We start from the raw sequence: 26,735 nt of genomic DNA, 5'->3' as shown, positions 1-26,735 counted from the left end.
GCCGTGTCAGCTGCTCCTGCTTCCCCTCAGCTGCCGGCTTCAGTAAGCAGTGTGGGGGCCAAGGGGACCATGGGCCCCATCACTTTTGCCCTCCCACTTTTTTCCTGCCTTAGGGCAAGCACAGGGGCGGGAGTGGAGAGGAGTGAGCGGTGGGTGGGGCCTCAGGGGCAGGGGGAGGGGCCTCGGGAAGAAGCTGGACGAGGGCGGGGCCTCAGGCAGAACAGGGGTGGGGCTTTGGTCCGGGCGCCAGTGGGCCCCCCACACTTCTAGGGAGCTTCTGGCGCTCCTGTTTCCCAGGGGTGGCACTTGTGAGTGGACCACGTTAAGGGCTGGGAGAGCAGTAATTTGAGGAAGGACTGGGGAGGGTTCCTGGCAGAGTGGGGAAGCAGCTCGCAGAGAGGCTTTCTGGTGGCAGGGGGGTAGCTGGCGTGGGAGGGCGTGCCTGGGAATCGCGGTGGGATCATCCTGGAATAGGTTGCTGGCGTAGGTTGAGGTTGGGCAGAGCGCAAGGGGCTGGAACTGGGACCCAGCTGCAGCGGGTGGGGTGGCAGGAAGAGATTGCTTCGCTCATCATTGAAATGCAGCCAGCTCTAGGGTGGAGCATGGCAGTTGTTTAACCACATGCAGCAATGCTGCGCAACAACTCAGGCCCGGAAACGAAAGTGAGGGTCAGACCTAGCAGCATGGAGCAGCTTGGCTGGAGTTCTGCCAGGGCAGCCCCTGCCTTGTGAAAGGGGCCATGGGATCATTACACACCATGGGCAGCGAGTCGGTGTGGAGACTCTCATTTTGTGTTGCTGACTTCCCTGGGGCACAGTCTGGGTCGCTCTCAGTTCCTTCCTGTAAGGCTGATTGGTGGTGACTTTTTTGTAGAGATCGGGAACACGCAAAGCGCGTGGGGAGGGGCTGGGGAATGGAGAAGTGCACTCACCATGTAAGTGGGGGGAGAGCCACCCCCATAGTCACTGCCCCATCCTATGTCACTTCCCCGGCCTTGGTGTGGTGACACTAGGGATCCATCCGGCCCCGAGAGTGGATCCTCACCAGATGGCTGATGCGTGGTCCCAGGTGAGGAGCTGGGGAGATGGATGGTTAATGCCAAAGAGTCCAAGATCTCAGCCTGGGGATGCCTCTGCCGTTCTTAGTTGGCTGCTGCTCCCTGTGAGGGATTCAGAGACGCCGATTTCAGTGAAGAGGGCGGCTGGGTGGCTCTGGGGCTTGGAATAGGGTGTGGGGGACCCTCAGCCCTGGCATCGCCCAGCTGGGCTAGTTGGATCATGAAAGCTGAGGATGTTGCATAGCGCGGTTCTTCCTGACGCTCCTCCTTGTGGGCAGCTCCAGTGCTGGGCCGAGGGTTGTTTGGGTCGCCGATCTTGGGTGAGAACTGGCCAAGGCTGGAGCACGTTGGCAGAGCGGCCAGGGGAGAAGTTTGACCTGCTTGTGTGGCTGGTGACTACTCCGCTGGCCATCGTCCTGGGGAGTGAACTCAGGACCTGTGGTGTTAAAGGACGATGCCCGTTTCAAGGGTATTTAACATTTGTAGTCCCCAAGTGCCTAGCGGCCCCAAGCAAATCCCGGCCCCATTGTGCTAGGTGCTAGACAGACAGGGCAAGAAAGGCTCTCCACGGACAAGACGCACGGGGGCAGGAGAAACAGAGGAAGTGATGTGCCAAGGGCAGAGCCAGGAAGAGAACCAGGTCTCCTGAGCCCCATGCCCTGGCCGCACAACCCCGCTGCCCGGCGTACACAAAGCCTGGTACCCTGTGTTTAACACCCCAGAATCTTTGAAACATCGTCCTTGTGCCTTGGCTCCCATGCAGTACGATCAGCATCACCCCACGGCCAACATGCCATCGCCAGGGCCCCCTTCATGCCTTAGGAACACGGGCTGCCTCACTGCATCAAAACCAGCCCTGTGCGGCTGGGCTTGGGTGGGGCCCTTGAACTGAGTGCTTGGAACATGTCAGATTCCAGTTGTTACTATAATGACTGTAGACGAATACTGCCTCTGATTAAGGTGTAGCTCTCGAGGCCGGGGGGGAGGAGGATTACTCTGTTTTGCACCCTCTGAGTTTGCAGTGTGTGTGTGTGTTGGGGCTTTTGTGGAATGGGCCACTGGGTGTGGATCCTGTGTATTTCAGCCCCTAAAGGGACCCTGCTCCCACAGACTGCACCTGGGGAAACTCCATCTCTCTCTGCTTCTCTCTTGCGGCTCTTTCAATCCACCCAGCCCGCAGCACTGCAGTTCCTAAGGTGTCCCTGTGCCATCTGCTGGATGCTGCAGACACACAGGCCTCCTGCTAAAGAATCTGGTTGGCTGGCAGCCTGGGCAAGGCCAGCTTGTAAAGGGTTAAAGAGCCCTGGGGGGGCAGGGGGGCTCGGCTGGTCCCGACCCAAAGAAAGGCTTTCCATCCGCTGCCTCCTGAAGCTGCCGTGAAAGGCATGGAGTGTCCTTGAGCTGGGGCATGTCTGGGGCCATTGTCTCTCGCTCCTATTGTGCTCAGCCACCCTCCATGGAAAGTCATTTCACAGCCCAGTCGTCAGGAGATGAGGATGCGGGGAGACGGCCCTGTGGCTGGAATCCAGTCAAGACACCGAGGCAGATGGCAGCTAACATGCTGGCTTGGGAGGACTGTTCTGTCCCAGCTGCTGAGTCTGGGGGGGGACGGGACGCTAGCCATGTCCCTGCTCCTGGGGTGGGGGGCAATAGAATGAGGGCACTGGACTTGGGTCACAAGGTCTCCTGTAAGGTATCATATACCAAGTGGTTACACACTGGTCCTGAAAGCACTGCGTGGTGTGTGTATGGATGTATGAAGAGTTATAAATATGATCTGGAAAATTGTCTTTGTGTTTGACAAGCAATGCATAACCCAGCCTGCCCTAGACAGAGGAATGCATATTTGTTTGTCCTGACAGCCTGGTCGTCAGGCAGAGATCATGCGGGTACATTTACATGCAAGGTAAAGCAAGTCCTCAGGAGAGCAAGTGGGCAAAAAGGGACCACATAACAATCTCCGGGGGGGATGGAGGCTGGATCCCCAGGAAATCTTCCTGCCTTTTGAAGGAGGGTCACTGGCCTTAGGTAAGATAAGGTGAGAGGAAAAGCCATCCATTTCTTGAGTGATCAAAGAAACCAGCCTTTGGATGTTGTAAGGGTGGGTCCTGGCTAGAAGAACCAGTCACACTGGAGAAGCTGCTGTAAGTAAGGAAACTATCTGGAACAAGAACTTGAGCTGATTAAGTTTTAGTCTTTAGAAGAGTATTGTTACTTTTGGTTGCTTGTAGCCCTTTCTGTCTTTGTTCCTTATACTTGGTATCACTTGATCCTGTGTCCTGCTGTTAAATAACTTGTTTTACTTTTACTATTCAGTGCCATGATGGAAAGGAAGGGCATGTTAAGCCCAGCTAACAGGCCACAGTGTATTGTCTCTTTAAAGGAGCAACAAACATAATAACTTCTGGGAGTGTACAGGAGCGGGGGAGGGTGTCTCTAGGGAACATGGGAGTTGGGACTCCCCATTTGTTACCAGCAAGGCCAGATTTGGATGGGCCGGGTCCTGGCAAGTTTGCTGGCAGGGCAGACAAGCCGGCATGGCGGTGGGTTGTCACACAGCTTAGCAATAGCAAAACTCTCCTTTGTGACAGTAATTCACAGTTCTGGGAACCCCAGCAAAGGGGTGCCGTGGTGTGTGTGTGTGTCCCTGTGTGTGTGTGTGTGCATTTCTGTTGGCCTTTCCCCACTTCCTGCGAAGGTTTTTACCCCATTTTCCCCTTGGATATGCTTTATTCCACTTTGTACCCTATTAAACATAAACTACCCCAGTGCCACCAAGAGACACCCCGGCTCCATACCACCCCCAAACACCACTCTAAGGTGAGCATTTCAATAGGACTGAGGCTCCCAACTCTCACAGCCTAGGGGAGTTGGATGCATCACAGCCATTAGGTACTTTTGAAAATTCCACCCTCGGCCTCTAGCCAGCGCCTAGCCCATGACAGCAGGACCAGCCTTTGATAGGGTGTCCCGGGGAGGCGTTCCTGCCCAGGAATGGCTTGCGAGAGGGATTGGGTGTCCGTCAGGGCACTAAGCAGGGCTCACTCAGCTCTCTGCAGCACCACTCAGCTGAGGAGCAGCATGTGCTTTATGGATGTGGCAAGGGAGGGTTCGTAACCCCATTTCAGGGGCACAGTGGTTTACTCCCAGTCTGATACAAGGTTGGGAAAAGAACCCAGGAGTCCTGACCATTGGGCTCATCCACAAGACCATGCTCCCCTCCCAGAGGTGGGACTAGAACCCAGGGGAGGCCTGAGTCCCCACCTTCTTGCAGCCATGTAAACCGAGCGGCAGGAGCGGGGGAGCGTAGTGGCTGGGGCAGGGGGCGTTACCGTCCGAGTGCTAGGAATGGACGACCCATGGCTGGGCTGGTGAAGGGTGCGGAGTTAGGCCCTGCTCTGAGGTGGCCTGCTGGGATGGCCGGTCATCAGCTGGATCATGCAGGTGGCTGTGGGCAGAGTTGTCCTAAGGAATCTCACCATCTCTCTCCATCTCTCTTGTGTCCTCCAGGTGTTGGTTCTCCTCGGGCAGGTAACATGGAGCAGCTGAACTGACCTGAGGAGCCATCCCAGTGAGTGTCAATGTGTGTTAGGGGAGGTGGGGGGGGCAGTCACATTGGTGAGTCAAAGGAAAGATGTTTTGTGCCCTGGGAGTTGTTTTCCCCTTGTGCAGAGCTGGGCTGGCAGCCTGGGCTTCCCTACCTGACTAAGGGGCAGAGCAAATGCAGAGCCGCTGCGAGAGGGAGAGCACAGTGTGTTGCTCCCTGCGACGTTCTGCATCTGCATGGACCCACCAAAGTCCAGACAGGCTCCAAAGGTACAGCCCCCCCGCGCCCCTACAGCCTAGCGCACCGGACAGCCCCACGGCCTCCTCCGGCCCCTGCAGGAGGTATTTATCATCCCTCTCTCTGGCTGGGGAGTTAGCTGGAGCCTGCTGCAGAGCGTCCCAGCAAGCGGGTCAATGGCTGAGAGGGTGGGAGCTGGCCAGCGAGGGCTGCTGCCGGGGCCCTGAGTCTGTGCGGTGGGCAGGATTTCACAGTTGGTCTCTTCTTTCTCGCTGGCTTTTCAACGGGCTTGGTATTTCCTCCTCCTCCTCCTCTCCCCGCCCCCACGCTCTGCCGTCCGTCTCACCCAGGGCTGCCGGGGGCAGTTGTCTGGGATGGCTCTGTCGCTCTGCATTAAGAGACGCCAGCCTGCGTCCACCACTCAGGGCATCAGCCTCTGCTACCTGGCTCTGCCTCCAGAGCTCTCTGAGCGTGTTCGGCGCAGTTGTGCTCTCGGAGAAGAGACTGATTGGGGGGGGGTGTCAGTCATGCTCCCTCTTTTTCCCCCCCCTCCCCTCGAAAGAAGGGAAAATAACAATCCAGCCCAGAGCCAGAGGGAGCCCACCCTCCAGCCAGCAGCGCCCCCCCCCCGCCCCGCAAAAGGGATCCCTCCTGCCAGGTCCCGGTCAGCCATGCCATCAAGGCCCTAGGACTGGCCACCCCATCTCGGTCACATGGGCAGGAGCACTGCGCCTTTCTCCACCGGGTCCCACTACATCTTTCTCCGGGAGACCTCAGCCGGTGGCTGGGCTGGGGAGGGAACAGGCCATGCCGGGTACAGTGGGTGCCAGGACGCCTGCTGCATGCTATCGGGTACAGCCAGCACGAGAGTCTGCTTCCCCTTCAGCACCACCACAGCCGGAGACCTCAGCTGGACACAGGAGAAGGGCCGGGTCCTGTTTCCGTTGAAGCTGAATGGCAAGGTGTGACGAAGTGGGCCTGTTCTTAATGTTTCCTCCGAATATTGTGGGGGTGCCTCAGTTTCCCCTATGCAGTTCTTAAGTATCTAGGGGGTGGGGTAAGGGTGTATGATCCTTGCAAAGCCCTAGAGGGCAGGTGTGTGCAGGGGTCTGGACACAGAGAATGGCCAACACCCTGTTTCCTGGCAACTGATGGCCTGGGCCCTTCCCCCCCTGCAAGGTGAGAGCTGAAGGGTTGGAGAACAAAGGAATCAGGTGACCTCCTGGCCCGGGAAAGGAACAAAGCCCAGAGGAGGAGGGGCTGGAGGGAGTTTCAGTTTGGGGCTGGCTGGGACATGGAGTGAAGTGCAGACGTGGTTGTCTGGCTCACTGCCCCCCAAAATGGACCCAGCTGAGGGGTCCCGTTCTCTGCACCTGCAAGCTCTGTTTTAGACCATGTTCCTGTCATCTAATAAACCTTCTGTTTTACTGGCTGGCTGAGAGTCACGTCTGACTGCGGAGTTGGGGTGCAGGACCCTCTGGCTTCCCCAGGAGCCCCACCTGAGTGGACTCGCTGGGGGGAAGCGCACGGAGGGGCAGAGGATGCTGAATGCTCCGAGGTCAGACCCAGGAAGGTGGAAGCTGTGTGAGCTGTGTGTCCTGAAGACAGGCTGCTCACAGAAAGGCGACTGCCCCAGAGTCCTGACTGGCTTCATGGGGAGCAGTTCCAGAGCATCGCCCAGGGACTCCGTGACAACTGGTGGCAGCGGTGGGATGTACTGCACCCCGTGGATGGCGCTTCCTGCAGTAAGTGACTGGGGAGCAGTAACACGAAGGGGGATCGCCGAGGACCAGGCCTGCTGAAGGCTCAGAGAGGAGCGGTTTCGGGGGGCGGTTAACCCCTGGGAGTGTGTGACCAGCGAGAAGGACTGTGCAGTAATGGGGTCCCCCTGGGGACTGCAGTGAGCAGTCTCAGGGGCGGAGGAGCCTGCAGCTTGGCGCGGGGAGAGAGAAGGACTTTTGCAGTAACAGGGTTCCCCTGGGGATTGCAGCGACCAGTCCAAGGGGCGGAGGAGTCTGCAGCTCGACCCTGGCAAAGAGGTGGTGACCTCGAGAAGGGCTGGCACACTAGGGGTTCTCCCTGGAAACCGTGGGGGGCTGAGACCACACGGGCCTCTGAGTCCACAACAACTTGGGAAGAGCGGAGTGACGGCCTGTCCCCGTCTCCTTAAGAAGGACATTGTAACCCTGTGCAAAAAGAGAGGGTTGAGCGTTGGAAAGTTCACCAAAGCAGAGTTAACCGTGCAGCTGGAGGAGGATGACCGCTCTAAGGAACAGATTCCTGACCCCAAATGGGGCTATAGCAGGATCTGGGAGCAGCTGGAGTGGGAGCCAGGCATCGCCAAGACTCCTGTCCCCGACCAGACGGGGGTCTTCACGATCGGGTTCCCCATCGGGGGATCGAGACGGACGGGATTGGAGCTGAATCCGAGAGAGCAAGAGGACTGTGAGAGACAGCGAGAGCCCGAGAAAGAGCTGCAGAAGCAGCAGCAGCATGAACTGGCGGTGGGGGAGCGGAGAGGCCTAGGGGACCTCCCCGGGGTGAGTGGGGATAGATCCCGGGGGGCCAGTTCCGCAGGGAACCTCGAGACTAAATTGCTGCCCCTAGTTAAGGGGGGCGGGGTGGATGCCCACCTCACTGCCTTTGAGCAGGCTGGCGATTTGAACCAAGGGGACCCTGCGGAAAAGCCCCGGTGTCTAGCTCCCTTGCTGGGTCCCAAGGCCACAGACTCCATCAGCCAGATGGGTGGGGAGGTGGACAGGCTCCCACTCCTGACCCCAACCTATATGTCTGTGTGGAGTTTCCTGGGGCCAGGCCCCTCGGACCCCCAGTGGGAGCGGAAGGTGATGGTCAATGGGGAGACATTCCTGGGGTGGCGAGATCCTGGGACAGAGAGAACTGGTGTCAGACCCTGGGTGGTGCAGCCTCAGATGCTGAGGGGCGCTGTGAGCTGGGTGAGGGTCCCAGGGACGAAGCCCCTCGCCTTCCCTATGGCCCAGATCCCTGTGCAGACCCAGGAGGAGTGGGGCTGGCTGGTCGTTGGGGTGCCCCAGGACACCAGCTGCGAGACCCTGTTGTGGGGTGACTGTGTCTCTTTGGGACAGGATCCAGGCCCTGTTCCTGTAACTGCCAAGGGTTTGAATTTGAATCCAGGGAACCAATCGGCGGAGAGGGAAATGGTCAGTGAAAATGCAGATGACCTGGCTGGCAGCAGGGAGGAGCCGTTAGGCTCAGGCTACCTGCCTGCCTGTAACCAGACCCCTGGGGTTGGGTGGGACAGAGAGATGCTCCCTGCCCCCTTGCACACAAGAGTGGGGACTCTCGCTGGCTCTGATGCATTGAGGAAAGCAGTGGCCTGCCCCCACTGGGACAGCAAGGGCAGTGCTGAGCTGAGACCCCAGCTGAGTGGGGGGAGACACAGGCAGGGCAGGGGATCTGTGGGGAGTGGCAAGGTGCTTGGTAAGGAAAGTTTGGATGAGCCTAGGCAGCCTTGTGATCTGATGGCTGTGTCCAGTCAGCAGGGTGCAAAGGCGAGGAGAGTGGAAGATGAGAGTCCCGGGACCTTACCTGTTAGCTGGGTGGAGAATTGGGACAGTGAAGGAAATGGGTCTCTGTCTGTCAGGGGTATTGACTTGCCTATGGAGGGAGCTACCCTGGTCTCCAAGCAGTTGTCTGTGACCAGCCTTGTGTGCTGGGACAAAGGGAATGAGATCCCAACCTGTGTGTCTGGTAAAGGAGAAAGTGTGTCCGGCTCTTCTTGGTCTGTGGAGCAGACAGAAGGGGCCTTTCAGCCTGTGATGGTTGAGGGTCCTGCAGTTGTCTCAGAGCTGGTTCTGGACTCAGCTAAAGCCCAGGAAGGGAAGGGTCCTAAGTTTCTGTCTGCTCGGGAGAATGGCCCTGTAACTAGGTCGCATCCAGTTAGGGTCTATGTAAAATCCCAGAGACCAGACAATTCTGGTGCTTGTATTTTGCCTGTTGCTAGTGTGTTGTTGGAAAGGGTGGAGCAACTCTGTCTAATCAGGGTGAGATCCTAGCCAGGGCACAAGGAGAGCATGAAGGTGATGTGATTGTGTTACCTACTGAGGGCGTGGAAACCTGTAGCAAGGAGGAAAAGATTCCTGAACTTGTGTGTGGCAAAGGGAAGGAGAATGCTTCTAACCTTTTATCTAGGAAGTCTGTAAGTTTGCCTGAAAGGGGATTGTGTAGGAATCCGCCTGATGGGCCAGAGGTGATTCTGGATGTAAGGGAGACCCAGAAAGAGTCTGTTGTTGCTCAGGAAAGTGTTCCCCTAGAGCAAGCCCTAGGTAAAGAGGGTAAGAGCAGAATTTCTGGGAGGGGTGAATTGTTGCATAGAAAAGCCCTTGGGAAAGGAATCCTCATGGAGTCTTTGCAAGCAGTTTACTGCAACTGAAGGGTGTGAAAGTGATTTAATCAAGAAAGTTTCAGTTCCTAACAGCCAGAAATTTTCTGTTGTGAATGGATCCACTGACTTTCCTGTTGAAAGATCCAGTGTGGATAGCTTTGAGAAGGTCTCAGATGGAGTGAAAGCTGTTAAGAAAGGTATACCGTCCTATAACCAAGTGGCTGTGTTTGGCCAGCTTGTTGGGGAGCCAAGGTTGTGGAGAAAGGGATGTCTCCATGCTAGTTCTGTAAGTGAACAGTATGTGGCCCAGGTCAAGATGGGGGCCCTTAACCAAGAGAGCCCGAATTGCAGCCCTCCAGACTGGAGCTCTGGGAGAAAACCCAATCCCAGTTTGACCCCCTGGGGTTTTGGGGTGGCCAAAGGGCATGGGCCGCATAAACCTTCCCATATGCGGCATGCGAGTGCTATCGACCACCCCGACCTAAGGGAGGGCGTGAAACTGGAAGGGCCTGGTGTAACTCCTACCAAGGAATGGGAGAGACGCTGGGGCATCCATGGGAACATTGGTGGCTTCGAACTTCCCCAGGTCACCGGGTAAAGTGATCCCGCTCAGTTCGATCTCGAAGGGGGGAGAGATGTGACGAAGTGGGCCTGTTCTTAATGTTTCCTCCGAATATTGTGGGGGTGCCTCAGTTTCCCCTATGCAGTTCTTAAGTATCTAGGGGGTGGGGTAAGGGTGTATGATCCTTGCAAAGCCCTAGAGGGCAGGTGTGTGCAGGGGTCTGGACACAGAGAATGGCCAACACCCTGTTTCCTGGCAACTGATGGCCTGGGCCCTTCCCCCCCTGCAAGGTGAGAGCTGAAGGGTTGGAGAACAAAGGAATCAGGTGACCTCCTGGCCCGGGAAAGGAACAAAGCCCAGAGGAGGAGGGGCTGGAGGGAGTTTCAGTTTGGGGCTGGCTGGGACATGGAGTGAAGTGCAGACGTGGTTGTCTGGCTCACTGCCCCCCAAAATGGACCCAGCTGAGGGGTCCCGTTCTCTGCACCTGCAAGCTCTGTTTTAGACCATGTTCCTGTCATCTAATAAACCTTCTGTTTTACTGGCTGGCTGAGAGTCACGTCTGACTGCGGAGTTGGGGTGCAGGACCCTCTGGCTTCCCCAGGAGCCCCACCTGAGTGGACTCGCTGGGGGGAAGCGCACGGAGGGGCAGAGGATGCTGAATGCTCCGAGGTCAGACCCAGGAAGGTGGAAGCTGTGTGAGCTGTGTGTCCTGAAGACAGGCTGCTCACAGAAAGGCGACTGCCCCAGAGTCCTGACTGGCTTCATGGGGAGCAGTTCCAGAGCATCGCCCAGGGACTCCGTGACACAAGGCCCTTCCTGAGTTCCGCGGGGCAGGGTGTCCCCAGGCAGGCAGTGTCTCTGGAGCTGACCCTGGGTCATGCCCCTGCCCGAGGCATGCATTGCTACCCGCGTGGCACAGGGTGTCGACTAGCCCAAGGAGCTCTCTGCCCAGCTCCTGCCTCTGAAGCTGCTTTCCGGCTGATCCAGCCAGCGGAGGACCCCACTGCAGAGTCCAGACCCCCCTCCGGGGGTGGAACAGGGCCCATCTGTGCTAGGAGCCCGGCCTGCGTTCGCCACGCTGGGGAGACTTTCCAGAAACGTCCCCGATGTAGACGAGGCCTTGGTGCTGATCTCAGCCCAGCCCGTGTGGTTAAAACCGAGCAGGCCCTTGGCAGCCACCCAGCACCAGAGGAGCCCCTGTCTTGACAGAGGCTGGGAGCCGCAGCCTGACCCCAGCTGCGCAGGGCTCTTCCTGTTTCCGGGGCTGGAGGGATGGGCTCTCAGCTGAGCCTGCAGACGCTGTAGAAACCAAGTCAGTATCTGTGTCGTTCAAGCAACGCGCCTCGCTTCTGGCCTGCATCCCCTTGACGCCCTTCTCTGCCAGTCCCAGGCTCCCCATGCCCGACTCTGCCCATGGGTCTCAGTCCTGGCCTGGCACGGTTCTCCTAACGCACCCACCGCCTCTCCTTCCCCAGCCACGAGTTCGCCCCACGCCTGACTGCTGCTCCAGCTGTGTCCACGCTCCTCGCTCCTGCCCTATGTGGGAGGGAGCTGAGCCCCTCTAACACCTCCGGCGGGGGACCTGGGCCGGATCCGCAGCTGGTGCAAACTGCCATCCGTGCTGATTTGCACCAGCCCTTCTCTGCCTTTCGCCTTCTCTTCATAGGAGAAATGCTGCAGCTGGCTTCTGCTGTAGTCCGCGCAGAAGACAGAGTGAATAGCAGGGGCCGGGACCCTGGGAGCTGCTCGCCTCGAGCAGCAGGGATCTCACCAGCCTTACTGGGAAATCCACCAGGATCCCCCACCTTGCTTTGCCATGGCTCCATCAGGGCTGGCCGGGGGGTGGGGGGAGTGAATTTCTACCCACTCTGCCATGCCCGTCACTAGAGTACCTGGGCGCCAGCCTCTGCCCCAGCTGACCCCCAGCCCATTAGCTCCAGCTTCATAGATTAAAGGCACCCAGTCTGGCCCAGCTCAGCCCAGCTCCCTGCCCCTGCTGGCTGGACTCCTGTGCCCTCCCTAACCCCCTGGCAGCTGGGCACAGCTCTGTCCCCCTCCTCCTCCAGCTTGACCCACCGACCTTATTGCCAGGCAACCGGCATGTGGCAGATGGCAAGAGAAGGAAGTGGAGTTTGACAGCTGGGGAGGAAGGCGAAGTTAGTGAGCTCCCCATATCCCGCCCCCCCGCCCATGGAGCCGTGTGGTCACACATGTGCCGTCACACGCAGCCAGACACTCGCACTCCCAGGTGGGAGAGGCATCAAGTTGCCCGCACGGGCAGCCATGTGCAAGGAAGAGGCAGGTGAGGCCCGACTGCATGGACCGTTGCTCTCGTGCAGTGCGGCAGGAAGGTGGGACTCTCTGGCTGGGTGCATCTGCTGGGGCGGGAAGGGTGCATTGGAAGGACCACAGTCCTGCTGTGGTGGGAGTGGGCTGCTGTGGGGATGGACCCACCGGGCTGCGGCCAGCGCTGGGGGAGGGAGCAGTCAAGCTCCCGAGCTGGGAGGATCATTGTTCCGCTCCGTGCAATGGGTCCGTTCCGGTCCAGCAGCGCGCAGGAGTCACTGATGGGCAGCGGTGCACAGCCCGTGGCGCAGGCTAGCAGAGTTCCTGGAGGAAGGGCAGGGTCTTTTTGTCCCAGCGTGACCTGAGCAGCCGCCCCGTGTTTGACCCCCACGTTCTCTCCACCCTCTGCAGGCTTTGCCCAGAATGGGCTGTGTGTATTGCAAGGAGAAGGGGTCGAATAAAGGCCAGACGGAGAACATTGATGGGACGACCAGCTCAGCATCGAAATCCTGCTACGGCCCCGACCCGACCCAGCAGAATCTCAGCAGCAGCTTCACCCGCATCCCTGACTATAACAACTTCCACAGCACGCCTGTCAGCACCGCCGGCGCCCCTGCCTTCATGGGCCCCGGCCTCTACCCTGGCAACACCTTGCACGTGTGTGGAGGGGGAATCACAGGTGAGTCTCCTTGGTGCCCCTGCAGTGGGGCAGGGCCTTGGGGCTGTGCTGCTGGGGGAATACTTCCCCAGCAATTAACCCACTGGGATGTGAGTCCTGCTCCACCCAGCAGGGGGCAGTGTGAATCCTGGCACTACTGCACTAGGGTTTGGGTTGTGCTGGGCACTAAGGGTCGGGTGCTGTGGCCCTTTGCCCGAGTATTCGACATTGGCGAGGCCTCATCTGGAGTACTGTGTCCAGTTTTGGGCCCCACACTACAAGAAGGATGTGGATAAATTGGAGAGAGTCCAGCGAAGGGCAACAAAAATGATTAGGGGACTGGAACACATGAGTTATGAGGAGAGGCTGAGGGAGCTGGGATTGTTTAGCCTGCAGAAGAGAAGAATGAGGGGGGATTTGATAGCTGCTTTCAACTACCTGAAAGGGGGTTCCAAAGAGGATGGCTCTAGACTGTTCTCAATGGTAGCAGATGACAGAACGAGGAGTAATGGTCTCAAGTTGCAGTGGGGGAGGTTTAGATTGGATATTAGGAAAAACTTTTTCACTAGGAGGGTGGTGAAACACTGGAATGCGTTACCTAGGGAGGTGGTAGAATCTCCTTCCTTAGAGGTTTTTAAGGTCAGGCTTGACCAATTCCCAGTTAAATCATCCCAGCCAGGGCTTTGTCTTGCTTCGAGCAGGGGGTTGGACTAGATGACCTTCAGGGGTCCCTTCCAACCCTGATATTCTATGATTCTATGATTCTACTCTCGGTTCCTTTGTACAGCGAAACCTGTTTCCCATCCCCATTCTGCTGAGGCCCAGCGATGGATTGTAAACCACCCTCTGCTGTCCCACAGTGCACCCCTGGGCTTTCAAAATCTCCCACAATCCACGGCTGCTGGGAGCTAATCTGAGATCTGTGGGATAGGTGCCCAGAGGGCATCGCAGTAGGACAGTCTAGGACGGCACTCGTGTGGGCATGGGGCAGGGTTGCCAGGGTTCCAGGCACCAATCAGGGTGGCTGTGTGGAGGTGGATGAGCTTTTGGGCTGAGGGCCGTTCTGTCCTAGGAATAGTTCAGGTCTCTGTGCGGGCTGGTGGGTCGCAGTCCAGTGCCAGGGGGTAACGACTAATCTGCCCTTCCGGTATTGCTCAATGGGAGCCGGGTCCTGGGGTAGGCCTGGTATGGAAGAGGCTGAGAGCCCCTCCTCATGTGAGAACTCTTCCCAACCGTGTCCAGACTCCTTCTCCCCTGTGGCACAAATGCCCAGCAGCACTGGTGAAAGGCCAATGCCCCTCAAAAGCTCTAGTGGACAAAGCACTGGGCTGGGAGTCAGGAGACCTGGGTTCTATTCCCTGGCCTGCTGGGTGACCTGGCCCAGTCACTTCCCTGCACTGTGCCTCAGTTTCCCCTCTCACTCTGCATCTATCAGACTGTGAGCTCTTCAGGGCAGGGACAGTCTGTGCAGTGCCTGGCACGACGTGACCGCAAGCATTGACTAATACACAGAGTGATGGTGGCAGCTCGCAGCAGCCTGCCCCTGGCAGATTCCTCACTGCCTTGTCCCCGTGTCTCGCAGGCGGGGGGGTGACCCTATTCATTGCCTTGTACGATTACGAAGCCCGGACAGAGGATGACCTGACGTTCCTGAAGGGGGAGAAATTCCACATTATCAACAATACGTGAGTGTCCCATTCAGGGCTGGGCCCCTCCCCTCCAGGAACGCTGACTCCACTCCCCGAAGTGCAAACGCACCCGGGTCTGCTGCTGGCTGGAGCTCCCTGCCCCATGCGGCCCTGCTCCGAGAGCAGCTTGGCTGGGGGATTTCACAGCCCGTTGGCGTTTGAACCACAAGCCCATCCAACCAGCTAGGCCGAGTTAAACCCACTGGTGACTGGGTGGGGGGGCAGAGGTGACAAAGCCCAGCCTGAGCCTTGCTCCCAGGTCTAAGCTGGCTGGCCCTGGTGGGGCAGGCTGGGAGCAGCTGAGGAGTGGCTCCGCCTCTGGTATTCATGCTGGATGCCCCATGATATGGGAGTGGGACAGAGGGGCTCAGCGGGGTCTCCAAGATGGGCTATGTGCCTGCGGGAGTGGGGAGGGGACTTTCTCACAGATTCTCACTCCGTCTCTTTGATTCCCCAGTGAGGGCGACTGGTGGGAGGCGAGGTCCCTGAACACAGGGGCCACGGGCTACGTTCCCAGCAACTACGTGGCCCCAGTGGACTCCATCCAGGCAGAAGAGTGAGTACTGGGCTGACTGGGGAACGGAGCCCACTTGACTGCCAGAACCGGGTGTTCTGGCTGGGGACAGAGGAGGGAGCCAGTGACAAAGGGACGTCCAGGAGACACTCCATCCCCCACAGCACCCTTGGGGCAATACAGACCCCAGCCAATCCCCCCCCCCGCGCACACACACACACAATCTGTACCAAGGCACCCCGGCTCTAGGAGTTGCCTCTCCGTATCAAACCAGCTGGGTCACACAGTGGTAACTTGCTTCCAGCAGTGTCTGATGCTTCAGGAGGTGGAATCTCCCATGATGCACCTCACCTGCAAGTGGGAGGGGTGTTTCCTTCCTGACCCCTGTAACATCAGCCCTGAAGCATGAGAGTGGATTACCCCTAGCTTAGCCTGGGTAAATATTCCTGTAGCACCTTCTGCTCCCAGATCCCCAAGCGCATTGCACCCATTAGTAAATTCACCCCTGCAGCCCTGCTGGAAGGTAGGTAAGGTTTATTATTCCCAGTTTGCAGAAGGGGAAAATTGGGACAGAGAGAGGCTAAAAGGCTGACGCTTCCATCCTGTGATCGGCCACCTGAACTCATATTTAATGGCAGGGACCAACGTTGAACAATGTGGCCTCAGCAACTTGCCCAAGGTCACTCCGAGGGGCAGAGCCAAGAACAGAACCCAGGAGTCCTGACTCCCAGATTTTTGTTCTAAGTCTCAAACATACTTCCCCACCCAGTACCTCCTGTGCATGTGTGTACATCATCTACCCAGCTACCATATTCTGATGTGCATTTCAATAGCACCTAGAGGCCCCAGCCGAGATTAAGGCTCCACTGTGCAGGGCGCTGTACGTACACGAAGTAAGAGAGCACCCTGCCCCAGAGAAGCTGCAGTCTAACTAGAGAGACGGAGGCTGGGAGAACAGACGTTGCGTTCTCCCCATTTTACAGATGGGAGACTGAGGCTCTGGGAGAGTCCATGACCTTCCCAAGGCTCTCAGGAAGCCAGGAGCCAACCCAGCTCTCTGAGTCTCAGGGCTGGGCCATAACCATCCTTCCCCTGGCCCTCTGTCTTCGTTAGAGAGTCCCAAATCCATCCCTCCCCTTTCTGGGTCCCCGTAGCAGGCGGGGCATATGCGAGCCGTGGCTGCCAGGTGCCCCGACATGTTACTAACCCTCCCTCTCCTTGCCCTCTGCGCCAGGTGGTACTTTGGGAAGATGGGGCGAAAGGACGCCGAGAGGCAGCTGCTGTGTCACGGCAACCCCCGAGGGACCTTCCTCATCCGTGAGAGCGAGACCAGCAAAGGTAGCAGCCATGCCTCTCAGCATCCCGGGTGTGTGTGGGGGGTACTCTGGGAGGGGCAGCGGGGGCCTAGATGTTTCCCCACATCTGCCTCCCCGCCGGCAGCCAGACAGCTCCAATAACGGGCGTGACAGCAGGTGGGGATGCGCTTCCAGCCCGCGTGCCTGCGGAATAGCGCCCCTCTGAACCCCCATATAACCACACAGTGCCCCCTGCTGGTGTCCACTAGCTGCTCCCACCACCCCCTCCAGGCACCCTGCCTGTGTCTGTCTCCAGCCTGACCACTTTGCTGTCCCTCCCCAGGTGCCTACTCCCTGTCCATCCGGGACTGGGACGAGACGAAGGGCGACCACGTGAAGCACTATAAGATCCGGAAGCTGGATAACGGGGGTTATTACATCACCACGCGGTCCCAGTTCGAGACCATCCAGGAGCTGGTCCAGCATTACATAGGTAAGGGGGGACAAGCCAGGGCCGGGCAGGGATGGCACCAGAGGGAGCGTGGCATTGAGAGCATTACTCAGCCATAGTCCTGGCTCCATTCAGTCTTGGTGCCCCCCAGGCCCTAGGGGGGTTGAGGGCGGAAGTCGTGACGCTGGCCTGTCCAGACCGAATTCGGAAAGTGGGGAGAGCTGGAGGGTGCCTGCTGCGTGTCTTGGAGATGCCGTTGGCCTTTCTGCACCCTGCCCAGCAGCTGCAATGAAATGCACTGGCCTGGCCTTCACAAGATTCTTTCTCCCCAGCCCTTGAGAGAAGCCCCCAAATCTGAGCCCAGGGGAATTCCAGCCAGTGGCAGCTGGAGAAGCAGGGGCTTTGCCCCAGAGCAGGGGCTCCGGGAGATCTCTCCTTCCTGCGCGGGATGAGCCCTTGGGGAACCTGTGCCCAGGTTGACGGGCCTCTGCTAATTCCTTGTGCTGCAAATGAAATTTGCCCTGGCTGGCACACTGCAGCCCCTCTCCTCCCACCGTGCCTCCCTCCTCGTCTAGCAGCGCCCCCCCACCTTCTCCCCCCAGCATCCCATGCTGGCCAAAGCCCCAACACAGGGGAGGGAGGTTCCTTTGGTTGCTGCTTTTCCCCCCCTAACCCCACCCCAGCACCGATCACAGACGCCAGCCTGTGGGAGCAATGCACGGACCGAGGGGGTAAGACCAGTGAGGTAGATGTCGCCGTTCGGTGCTGACCAACATGCCATGTCCAGGACGGCTGGGAAACCCACTGCTCGGGGCTGGGCCACCCAGGGAGTCAGGCCGGGCTCAGAGTGGGGCAGGGCCAACTGGCGGGTAGAACGGGCCCATCCAGGGCAGCGCTCCGGAGGGCTCCTCCCCAGGACTCCCACCCAAGGAGCCGTGCGATCAAGGGCAGGGTCGGGAGCCTCCCGATTGCAAAGCCCAGGCTTGACTCCTCCGGGGATCGCCTACAATGAGTCCCTTGCTCCTGCCCTCCGCTTTGGCTAGCATTGCCACCTTCCGCTGCTTCTCCTGCAGCATGGTGACGCTGCCCCGTGAGCAGGGCCTCGGCGTGACCCCCGTGTGGGCTTGGTTGTGCTGCCCCCGGGGGCAGCGCAATGTGGTTTCTCTCTCCCTGCCCTCAAGGGCCTCGTCTCTCTGTCTGTGCTCTCATCTCTCTCTCTCTTTTTCTTCTCGCTCCCTCCTCCCCTCGGCTCTGTCCGCAAGAGCGAGCTGCGGGCCTGTGCTGCCGTCTGGCCGTGCCGTGCCACAAGGGGATGCCCAAGCTGGCAGACCTGTCTGTCAAAACCAAAGACGTGTGGGAGATCCCGCGAGAGTCGCTGCAGCTGATCAAGAAGCTGGGCAATGGGCAGTTTGGGGAAGTGTGGATGGGTAGGACTCTCCAGGCGAGCGGGGGGGCTGAGCCGGGAGAGGAGGGGAGAACCCCAGGCCCTGCGCCCTGCCGGGGCGAGGGGAGGCACACCAAAGACTGGATCCATCCAGGGCATCCTAGGGACACAGCAGGAAGAGACAGGGCTTGCTATTGGCATGAGCCATCTGCAGGGTCTCCTGGTTCACAATCTCAGCAGGACTGACTGAGCCATGGGGCCTGAAGTCCCTTCTCACCCCTGGGCTGGGCTGGCCAGGCCGGGGGATTCGGGGGCACCATTTACTTGCTGTGGATGTGTGCGGGGGCTTCCCTCCCCAGACTCTTTCCAGCACAGACATCTCGCTCGCGCACATGGGAAGTTGCTCAAGGAAAAATGCTGCTGAAAGCCATCAGGCCTGTTCCAGCTAAACAGCAGGGGAGTTGCCCTTGGATCCAGCCTAGTGCCTCCCCTCCCCTGGGGGTGGGGAGCTCCTGATCGCCTGCTCTGGGATGCTCTGTCGGAGTCTAACCACTCTCTGCTGGCTCTAGGGCCCGGGACAGCAAATCTGTAGAGGGAGGGAACAAATCAATTAATCCCGCCTCAGCCTGGCCTCCAAGCCAGCCGCATGGCACTGCCATTTGCTCCTGGCTCTGCCCCACTAAGCAGCCAGACCTGGCAGCCAGTAAATCCTCTCTGTGCACCTGTCTGGAGGGCGGGCCGTCTGTCGGATCTGGGCAGCCATAAGTGACCCGTCCTCTTGTTGGGGAGGTCGGGGCTGCAGGGCGGATCCATGCCGGACCCATGTACCCAAGGGGAGACCCTGCCCTAGGAGGACAAACAAACCTCTGCTATGACCCTACATGTTGCATCCTGGGACCACAGGTGAAGAGCTCCAGCTGGTGGACAAGTCAGCCTTCGCCACAGTGCCAAGGCAGGCGATCAATCTGAGCCTGGCTCCCCTCCTCCGCCTCTCAGCCCTTGTGCATGTGCATGCCGAATTCATCCCATTCTCCACTCCCCCCTTCCTCTCTCCCGCCTCCTCCCCGTCATCCCATCCCCTGCAGAGTTCAATGACGGTCTGTGCCATCTACTAACCCGGGTATGCCCCAATATGAAGCCCCAGACTATGAGCCTGTCTAAAGACGCCTGGGAAATAACGCGGGAGTCCGTAAGCTTGGACAAGAAGCTTGGCATGGGATGTTTCGGAGACGTGTGGATGGGTAAGGCGGGCACGTTGCAGCAGGAGGATGGGGACGGGGCCAGAGCCTGGATATTGCAGGGCTGGGAGAGGCCTGGGGGGTGGGGGAGGGTGGTTCCATCTGGTCCCCACCAGACCCTCAGGTTCTGATTATCCATGTAGGGGCAGGAGTGAGGGTCTCTGCCCATCAGATGTGGGGAGGGGGCCTCAGGGAAGCCTCTCTGAAGTTTTCCAGCCCATATGGGGATGCGGGAAGGGAATTTGCCCCATTCCATGTGGGGCTTCTACACTGAGCCATCCTGGGGGGAGGCTCTGGGGAGGGGGGACTTTCGGACCCCTGTCCCTGAAATGGGGTGAGATATGGGCACCCACTGCCTGTCCCGTGAGGGGGTAGGGGAGTGAGACACAAGCATTCCTGCCCATCCCACGGAGGGGGGCTGATCTGGGGATCTCATCAGGGAAGGGGTGAGAGTGACTCAGGGTCTGCTACCTGCCCTGGGAGTGACGAGGGCTTCTTTGCTGGGCTCTTCATCCTGGAGGCATTCCCCCACCGCCACCGCCCGCCCTGGAGCTGGCAGTGACTGACCCGCCCCCACACCCTCCCTGCATTGCCACCGCCGGTCGGGGCGAGCGCACCGTGACGCTGTCCCCTGCCTTCCCGCTGGCTCCAGGCACGTGGAACGGCACCACCAAGGTGGCGGTGAAGACGCTGAAGCCGGGCACCATGTCCCCGGAGGCCTTCCTGGAGGAGGCCCAGATCATGAAGCGGCTCCGGCACGACAAGCTGGTGCAGCTCTACGCCGTGGTGTCAGAGGAGCCCATCTACATCGTCACCGAGTTCATGAGCCAGGGTGAGAGCTGGGCGCAGCCCGGGGGGTGGGGGGAGGCGTTGGCCAGTTGCCTTCCTCGCCCCAGCTGTGTCTGCACCAGGGCAAGGGACTTGATGGAGAACACGGCGACTTCTAGCCGGGGGTGGAGCAGGGCTGGGGGAGGGGGGAACAGCTGGAGGCTCATGTCCTGATGCTCCCTCTCCTCTCCCCCAGGGAGCTTGCTGGATTTCCTGAAGGATGGAGATGGCCGGTTCCTGAAGCTGCCCCAGCTGGTGGACATGTCGGCCCAGGTACCAGGAGATGGGCCCTGGTGGGGGTAGGAAGCGGAAATCACCAGCCCCTCCCAGGGCTGGAGATCCAACATTTGGCCGGGTCTCGTCTGCAGGGGGGCTCCTTGCGACTTGCCCAGCCCACCCCCGTCCTGGGTGGGGAGGGGCTGGGACTAACCCCAAGGAGATGAGGGAGGGTCTGCATCCCATCCCCCAGCCGGGGTGGGGGGTGGGGCAGGGGATGGGGGCTTACGCAGGGTGACCGCGTTCTCACCACACGCTCCCCTCCCTGCAGATCGCGGCCGGCATGGCCTACATCGAGCGGATGAATTACATCCACCGGGACTTGCGCGCTGCCAACATCCTGGTGGCTGACAACCTGGTGTGTAAGATCGCGGACTTCGGCCTGGCCCGCCTCATCGAGGATAATGAGTACACAGCACGCCAAGGTGGGCCTGGCTGCAGAGGCGCGCAGGGGGTGCCAAGGTGGGTGGGAGTGGGCAGGGCTCTTGGCCTGTGCCCAGGGGTGGGAGTGGCAATAGACCCTTTGTGGCTGGGCTCCCCTCTGCCCCAGTTGGGCCATGGGGCAGAGTGACCTCCCGCAGCACCCACGTGCTAACGCTGGGGGAGGCAAAGAGGCCACGGATCCCCCGCTGGCATCGGGCCTGAGGAGCCCTGCGCCCTAGCTGGCGGCGGGCATGCTGCCCCAGGGGAGCCTGCCCCCTGTGGTGGTCTCTGCCCCTCCCCCCGTCCCATCTCATCTACCCCACCTCCCTGCAGGTGCCAAGTTCCCCATCAAGTGGACGGCCCCGGAGGCTGCTCTCTATGGGAAATTCACCATCAAGTCAGACGTGTGGTCCTTTGGCATCCTTCTGACAGAGCTCGTCACCAAGGGCCGCGTGCCCTACCCAGGTACGGCTGTCTGGCGCCAAGAGGCAGCTGCTGGCTCTGCCCCCTCCTGCTGGGGTTGTGTTCAGGGCTGAGTCCAGGGGAGTGAGCAGGGTCTAGTGGTTAGAGCAGTGGTCTAGGAGTTGGGTCTATTCCCGGCTCCGGGAGGGAAGTGGTGTTTAACAGGTAGAGCACTGGAGTCTATGCCTGGCTCTGCCGCTGGCCCGTGGGGTGACCCTTGGCAACTCACAGCCCCACTCTGCCTCAGTTTCCCCATCTGTAAAATGGGGATAATGCTGCTGACTCCATTGGGAAGTGCCCAGAGAGCTACTGATGAGAAGCGCTAGAGAGGAACCAGGCAGCATTATCAGCGGTTAGAGCAGTGGGGCCTGCCGGTCAGGACTCCTGGGTTCTCTTCCCATCACTGACACTAATGGTGTGACCACTTCCCCCCGGCCTCCGTAGGGTGGGGCCATAGCACGTCCCCCCCCTCCCTAGGAAATACCCATCATTAATGCCCACAAAGAGCCTCTAGCAGCAGCCCCTCCCTCCCCCGACTCAGCCGCTGTCCTTGTTGCGCAGGCATGAATAACCGGGAGGTGCTGGAGCAGGCAGAGCGGGGGTACCGCATGCAGTGCCCGGGCAGCTGCCCCCCATCCCTGCACGAGCTGATGGTGCAGTGCTGGAAGAAGGAGCCCGAGGAGCGCCCCACTTTCGAATACCTCCAGTCCTTCCTGGAAGACTATTTCACTGCCACAGAGCCTCAGTACCAGCCGGGGGACAACCAGTGAGCCCCCCTCTCTGAGCCAGCCAGACGTGCCCAGGGGCCCTCCCCTGCGGCGGCTGCACCAGGCCAGGACTTGCCCTGCTAGCCGGCCGCACCCAGGTGGCACCGGGCCAGACCTTCCCTCTTCGTACAATCTGGGCCAGACCCTTTTTTTACGGTCCCCTTTTGGGGGTTTTGTTACTTTCCTGCCATCCGGCACTCACTCTGCCCTTGGGGGGGAGGGGGTGCTTTGCACAAATGCCTCCTATTCTAATGAGGATCCCACCCCCCAGCCCAGGGCCGTTCTCGGGGAGGGGGAGAGCTGAGTGAGGCTGCCCTGTTGGTCCTGCATGGAGAAATCCCCCCGCACCCCTCTTTCCAGCTGCCTTCAACACCTAGCTCTTAACCGGAGAGAGGTATTTTGTTTTCCCTGGGGAGCAATGAGGCCGTGCTGCCCGCAGGGGCCAGAGGCCGTCCCGGCCTGCAGACAGTGGGGCACCCTGAGCTTGGAGGGGCGCTCAATGTGGGTGCCCTGGGCTTCGGAGATGGCATTGGCCAGGCCCGCTGCACCTCGGTGGCCTTGGATGGGGCTGGGCCAGGGCCATCGCCCACCCGTCCGTGTGTCCCCCCGTCCCCCCCCCACACACACTGGATTGCAGCAGCTTTGGAGCGTGTACATCAGGCCGTTCTCTCCTGGGGCTGACGGCTGCCCCCCGTCTCCGGCCCCTCTGTTCTGGAGCGTCAGGCACGTGTGTCCCACCCCCTCGGCTGCTGGCGCCCCCCCCCCCCCCCGGAGTTAGCGCCACCGTCTGCAACACAAGTGCCTGGGGTGGAGGAGGGGGTCTTTGCCTCCCATGGCCTGGGCACCCCACCGCCCCCCCATGCCGAGTCAAAGACGTTGCAGAAGCTATCCACCCGCCATGCAAGGCCTGGACAGAGGCTAGGAGAGAGGACGTGTGGAACGTAACCAGTTTCTCCACGCCCCCGCCCCCATCACAGCCTAGCCAGGTGCCTCCACCCCCCGGGCGGAGGGGAAAAAGAGGGCTCAGGGTGGTGGGGGCCTTTCCATCTCTAGGAGTCCACGTCTCACGCGGGGGCAAGGGGAGGCTGTTGCCCAGCCTGTGCCAGCCCCTCGCTGCCCATCCTAACGTGCTGTGGAACCTGCAGGGGCGGCAGCCCGCTGCCAGCTGCTCCCCTAGCCATGGAGGGATGGGGGGGTCTGGTCCTCAAGGCTCCTTCAGTGGCATTACAAAGCCTGGGGGGTCAGGAAGTGTCTCCCAGGTGGAAGCAGTGCCCCCCCACCCAGTTTGTCTATTTCTCTCCTGTGGCAGGGCATAGCATGCCCCCAGCCATGGGAGTACCTGAGGCCAGGGTCGCAGTCCGGGCTCTCGGGGTGGCTGGATGTAGGGCCAACAGGGTGCGACCTGCCCAGGGGGCCTGCACTGAGGTCCCGCGGGGCAGCTGGCTAGCGCAGGTGAAGGACGGGGTGGAGGCTGCTGCTTTCTTCGCTGAGAAGCTTGGCCCTTTGCATGTGCCTCCACCCCCTGGCAGTGCCCAGGTGACAGATGGAAGCCGAGCCCCCTGGGTTTTCTCTCCTAGCACAGAGCGGGGGGTGGGGGAAGCTAGATGCTCCCATCTCCATTCCCCACGCATGGCCCCCAGTTGCTGCCCTGAGGCACGCGGTGTGGTGCTGCCCTGATGATTGCACCAGCAGGGGGCGCTCCCCTGCCGCCCGCGTGCCCCCAGGGACTTGCACACTTTTGTATGTGACTTTCCACCAAGCTGTTTGTTTATTTATAAGACTTTAACAAATCCTTCTGCCCTCCTCCCGGGGGGGGGGGTGCGGGTGTGGTCCCAGTTCATTGGCACTCAGGGAGCCGGCTGGGAGACTGGTTTTCCTCTCCCTCCACATTTGTAATTCTTGCTTTTGTCTCTTTTCCTTAGCCAGAGCCAAATTGTTCAAGCCATAAACTGCTGCTCAGGGGAGGGGAGCAGGCAGTGCCAAATGCTTCTTAAACGGGGGTGAACAACCCCAAGGCTGGGCTGGGGGTGGGGTTCCAGATTTAGCCCAGTGTGGGGCAGGTGTGTGTCCCCCATGGGAACAGGGCCTGGGATTCCCACCGGAAGGCAATCCAGGGTAGGGCGGTCGTCTTCCCCCGGCAAGCCCAGCCCCTGCATCTCATGCCCAGGGGTAGCAAGGCTCCCCTCTGGCCCAGCAAAATGTGAACACGATTGGCGCGGGGGCAAGGGCCACCCACTCGGCCTGAGTCACAAGGAGGCCAAGCTCCGGCAGCTCCCCCTCGAGCCAGGGCTGCCTCCAGGGTGTGGAGCCCCTCTGAGCCAGGCGCCGTGGTACCGGAGCCCTCTTTATTCCAGGGTGTAATTTATAACCATTAACTTTCATTCTCCTTTGACGACATCCAGCTGTGGGATCTGACAGCCAGCCAAGGGGGGCTTGCTCCCTGCTGCTGCGGGCTCTGGGCCTTGCCCGCGGCCCTGTGTCCATCTCCCGGTCCAGCTCTCCGTCCGGCCAGCTACAGCACAAACGTTGGAGGCCGCGCCTGCCTGGGGGGGTCCCGCTGAGGCTCCCTGCCCATGCTGGGGGGTGTGTGTGTGTTTTTTTTTAATTGATCCTGTAAATAAAGAGAAATAAACCTTTCTAACAAGCAGGGCGTGGCGTGGTTCCCTGGGGTACCTGTGGGTGTAAGGCGCTGCTGAGGTTTGGAGGGGGGAGCTCCAAGCCTGCAGGGGTTAAAGGACCAGGCTGTCAGCTCTAAGGGCTCAGGGTTAAGTCAGAGATTAAAATACGTTGCCTTGCAGGAGGGGGATGCTGGTCTCTGGGCTGGAAGAGCGAGGAGGGCCAGGGGGTCCTGGTTGAGGGGCAGCGGCTGAGCTGGGGAGACAGAAGAGCCAAGCGGGTGCAGACCCAGCTGGAATCGCTGAGCCTGGGGGTCTGGCCGTGCGGGTCTGAACTCCCACTCTGCTGCAGCCCCTCCGCGGGCTCCCTGTCCCCTTGCCCAAGGCCCGTTCCCCTCGGCATAGGGAGCAGCTTGCAGGAGGCTGTGTGCCCAGAACGGCACAATTCGCTGCACCGGTGAGAGGCAGCTGGGAGTGAGGTCATCCCAGCACCCGGCCTTTCCCCCTCCTAGCTGCGGCTTCCCCCCCTCCGCCCCAATCTCCTCCACTGTGCTCTGGCACTGGCTGTGGTTGCCGCCTGGCAGCCGGTGCCTCAGAGGAGCAGGCCTTAAAGCTTCTCTCGCCTCCCCCAACTGCCAGGGTGTTAAAATCCTCTCTTAAAAACCATCTGCAGAGAGGCCATTTGGTGCAGAGCCGCTTCCCAGGGAGCCGTGGCTAACACCAGTCTGTGGCTGGAGAGACAGCTGGGCTTTGCTGCTGGGGACGGGGGGGGGGCGGTTCTCAGGCTGGAATACAAATGGCTAAAGCCCCAGGTGACAGTGGCGGGGGCTGGCGAAGGGAAAAGCCAGCCCTGTGCAAACAGCTGGGCCACAGGGCTTCTAGCAGGCCCAAATATGGCAGAGCATGTTCAGTGCAGTCACTAACATGCACACGCAGAGACGCCCCCCCATGCACTGTCAGGCAGGCCGGCGGGGCCCGTTAGCCGCTCTACCAGGGCTCCCAGCCAGAACCCTCTGCCTGCCCAGCTGCCCCTCCGAGCCGAGGGCTTTCCGTTCGCCGCAGGGGGAGATTTGGGGGAACGGTCTTGCACCAGCAGCGTTGCCGGCCCTTGCTGCAGGCTTCCTCGGGCCCCAGCTCCTTCCGTCAGGGGAAGAGGCGAGACACTCAGCTGCTTGCTTTATTTTATTTATTTATTTTTTTTTTTTACATACGTTTCTAGCCCTCCAGCCTTTGGCAAAAATCTTTAACTCTCGCCCCTGGAAGGGCTCAAACACCAGCGAGGAAACAAAAAGACCCCCATTTACTGTTAGCTCATGGCGCGATGGTTAAACCTAGGCCCTGCTTGGCTGCGCTGGGCCATCGACCTCCCCAGCGTGAACACCGACTTATGCCCGCTGGGCCAATGGAGGCCAAGACCCAGCGGCCTTCCTTCTGGCTGCAGTCAAGCCCGCAGCAGAGAGCGGCATCGGTGCAACGCACGCTCGTGTGTGTTTGTGCCCATGCAGGGAGAGCTATGGAAGGCTGCAGCCCCCCACCTGTTTGGCAGGAGGCTCCCTCTAGTGGCCCTACTCCCATTTGCACCATAAAAGCTGGTTTTTTAGCTGCCTCCTGCCACAGAACAGCTGTTCAGTATCTTCACTATTGAAATAAGGGAGGAAGTTCTAATCCTTGTAATTCCACAGCCATCTTGTCTGGGGAACTGTGCAGGCCGAGGGCTGAGCAAACAAGGCACCCTATAAATAACTATCCTTGCTGCCGTGGGGCCTCAGGCAGGGTCTGGCATTCAAAAGTGCCGCTGGGTTGATCAGAGACAGGGCGAAGGGGCAGTGAGTTCGACCGCCTAAAGGTCACCCCCAGCCCAGGCAGCCTCCTGCTGACCTGAGCTGTCAGGCTAGGGCGTCTAAAAGACAGGAGGGAACTGATCTCAGCTCTCCACAGCATGGATTGATCCATCCATTGCCTTCCTCTCCCTAGCTACCTGCTGTATGCCCTTCCCAGGTCCTTTCCCCGTTACGTCTCCGCTAACCGACTGTTTCCCTGTTGCTCGCATCCCCCGCAGCACCCCCCAGAGAAGGGTCATGGAG

The 26,735-nt window shown here is 59.8% G+C and overlaps 1 protein-coding gene across 5 annotated transcripts in view; it reads left to right on the top strand.

Annotated features, from left to right (window-relative positions):
* FGR (FGR proto-oncogene, Src family tyrosine kinase) overlaps positions 1 to 24,680 on the top strand; it is a 50,377-nt gene extending 25,697 nt beyond the window's left edge. For 4 of the 5 annotated variants that reach the window (XM_073317456.1, XM_073317455.1, XM_073317459.1 and 1 more), the window contains exons 2-13: positions 4,568 to 4,628; positions 12,464 to 12,731; positions 14,293 to 14,395; positions 14,856 to 14,954; positions 16,147 to 16,250; positions 16,551 to 16,700; positions 17,921 to 18,085; positions 19,933 to 20,112; positions 20,305 to 20,381; positions 20,656 to 20,809; positions 21,141 to 21,272; positions 21,831 to 24,680. In XM_073317456.1, the coding sequence (XP_073173557.1) occupies positions 12,476 to 12,731; positions 14,293 to 14,395; positions 14,856 to 14,954; positions 16,147 to 16,250; positions 16,551 to 16,700; positions 17,921 to 18,085; positions 19,933 to 20,112; positions 20,305 to 20,381; positions 20,656 to 20,809; positions 21,141 to 21,272; positions 21,831 to 22,039 (1,629 nt within the window). In that variant the 5' untranslated portion in view covers positions 4,568 to 4,628; positions 12,464 to 12,475 and the 3' untranslated portion in view covers positions 22,040 to 24,680. Of the gene's footprint in view, positions 1 to 4,567; positions 4,629 to 12,463; positions 12,732 to 14,292; positions 14,396 to 14,855; positions 14,955 to 16,146; positions 16,251 to 16,550; positions 16,701 to 17,920; positions 18,086 to 19,127; positions 19,284 to 19,932; positions 20,113 to 20,304; positions 20,382 to 20,655; positions 20,810 to 21,140; positions 21,273 to 21,830 lie in introns of all 5 variants that reach the window. The other variant, XM_073317460.1, reaches the window with a different exon arrangement.
* The last annotated feature ends 2,055 nt before the right edge of the window (positions 24,681 to 26,735 follow it).

This window comes from Lepidochelys kempii, chromosome 19 (assembly GCF_965140265.1).
Source record: "Lepidochelys kempii isolate rLepKem1 chromosome 19, rLepKem1.hap2, whole genome shotgun sequence".
Taxonomy (NCBI): Eukaryota; Metazoa; Chordata; order Testudines; family Cheloniidae; genus Lepidochelys; species Lepidochelys kempii.
The sequence above is the reverse complement of the archived record's forward strand: the minus strand, read 5'-3'. Positions and strand labels throughout refer to the sequence as shown.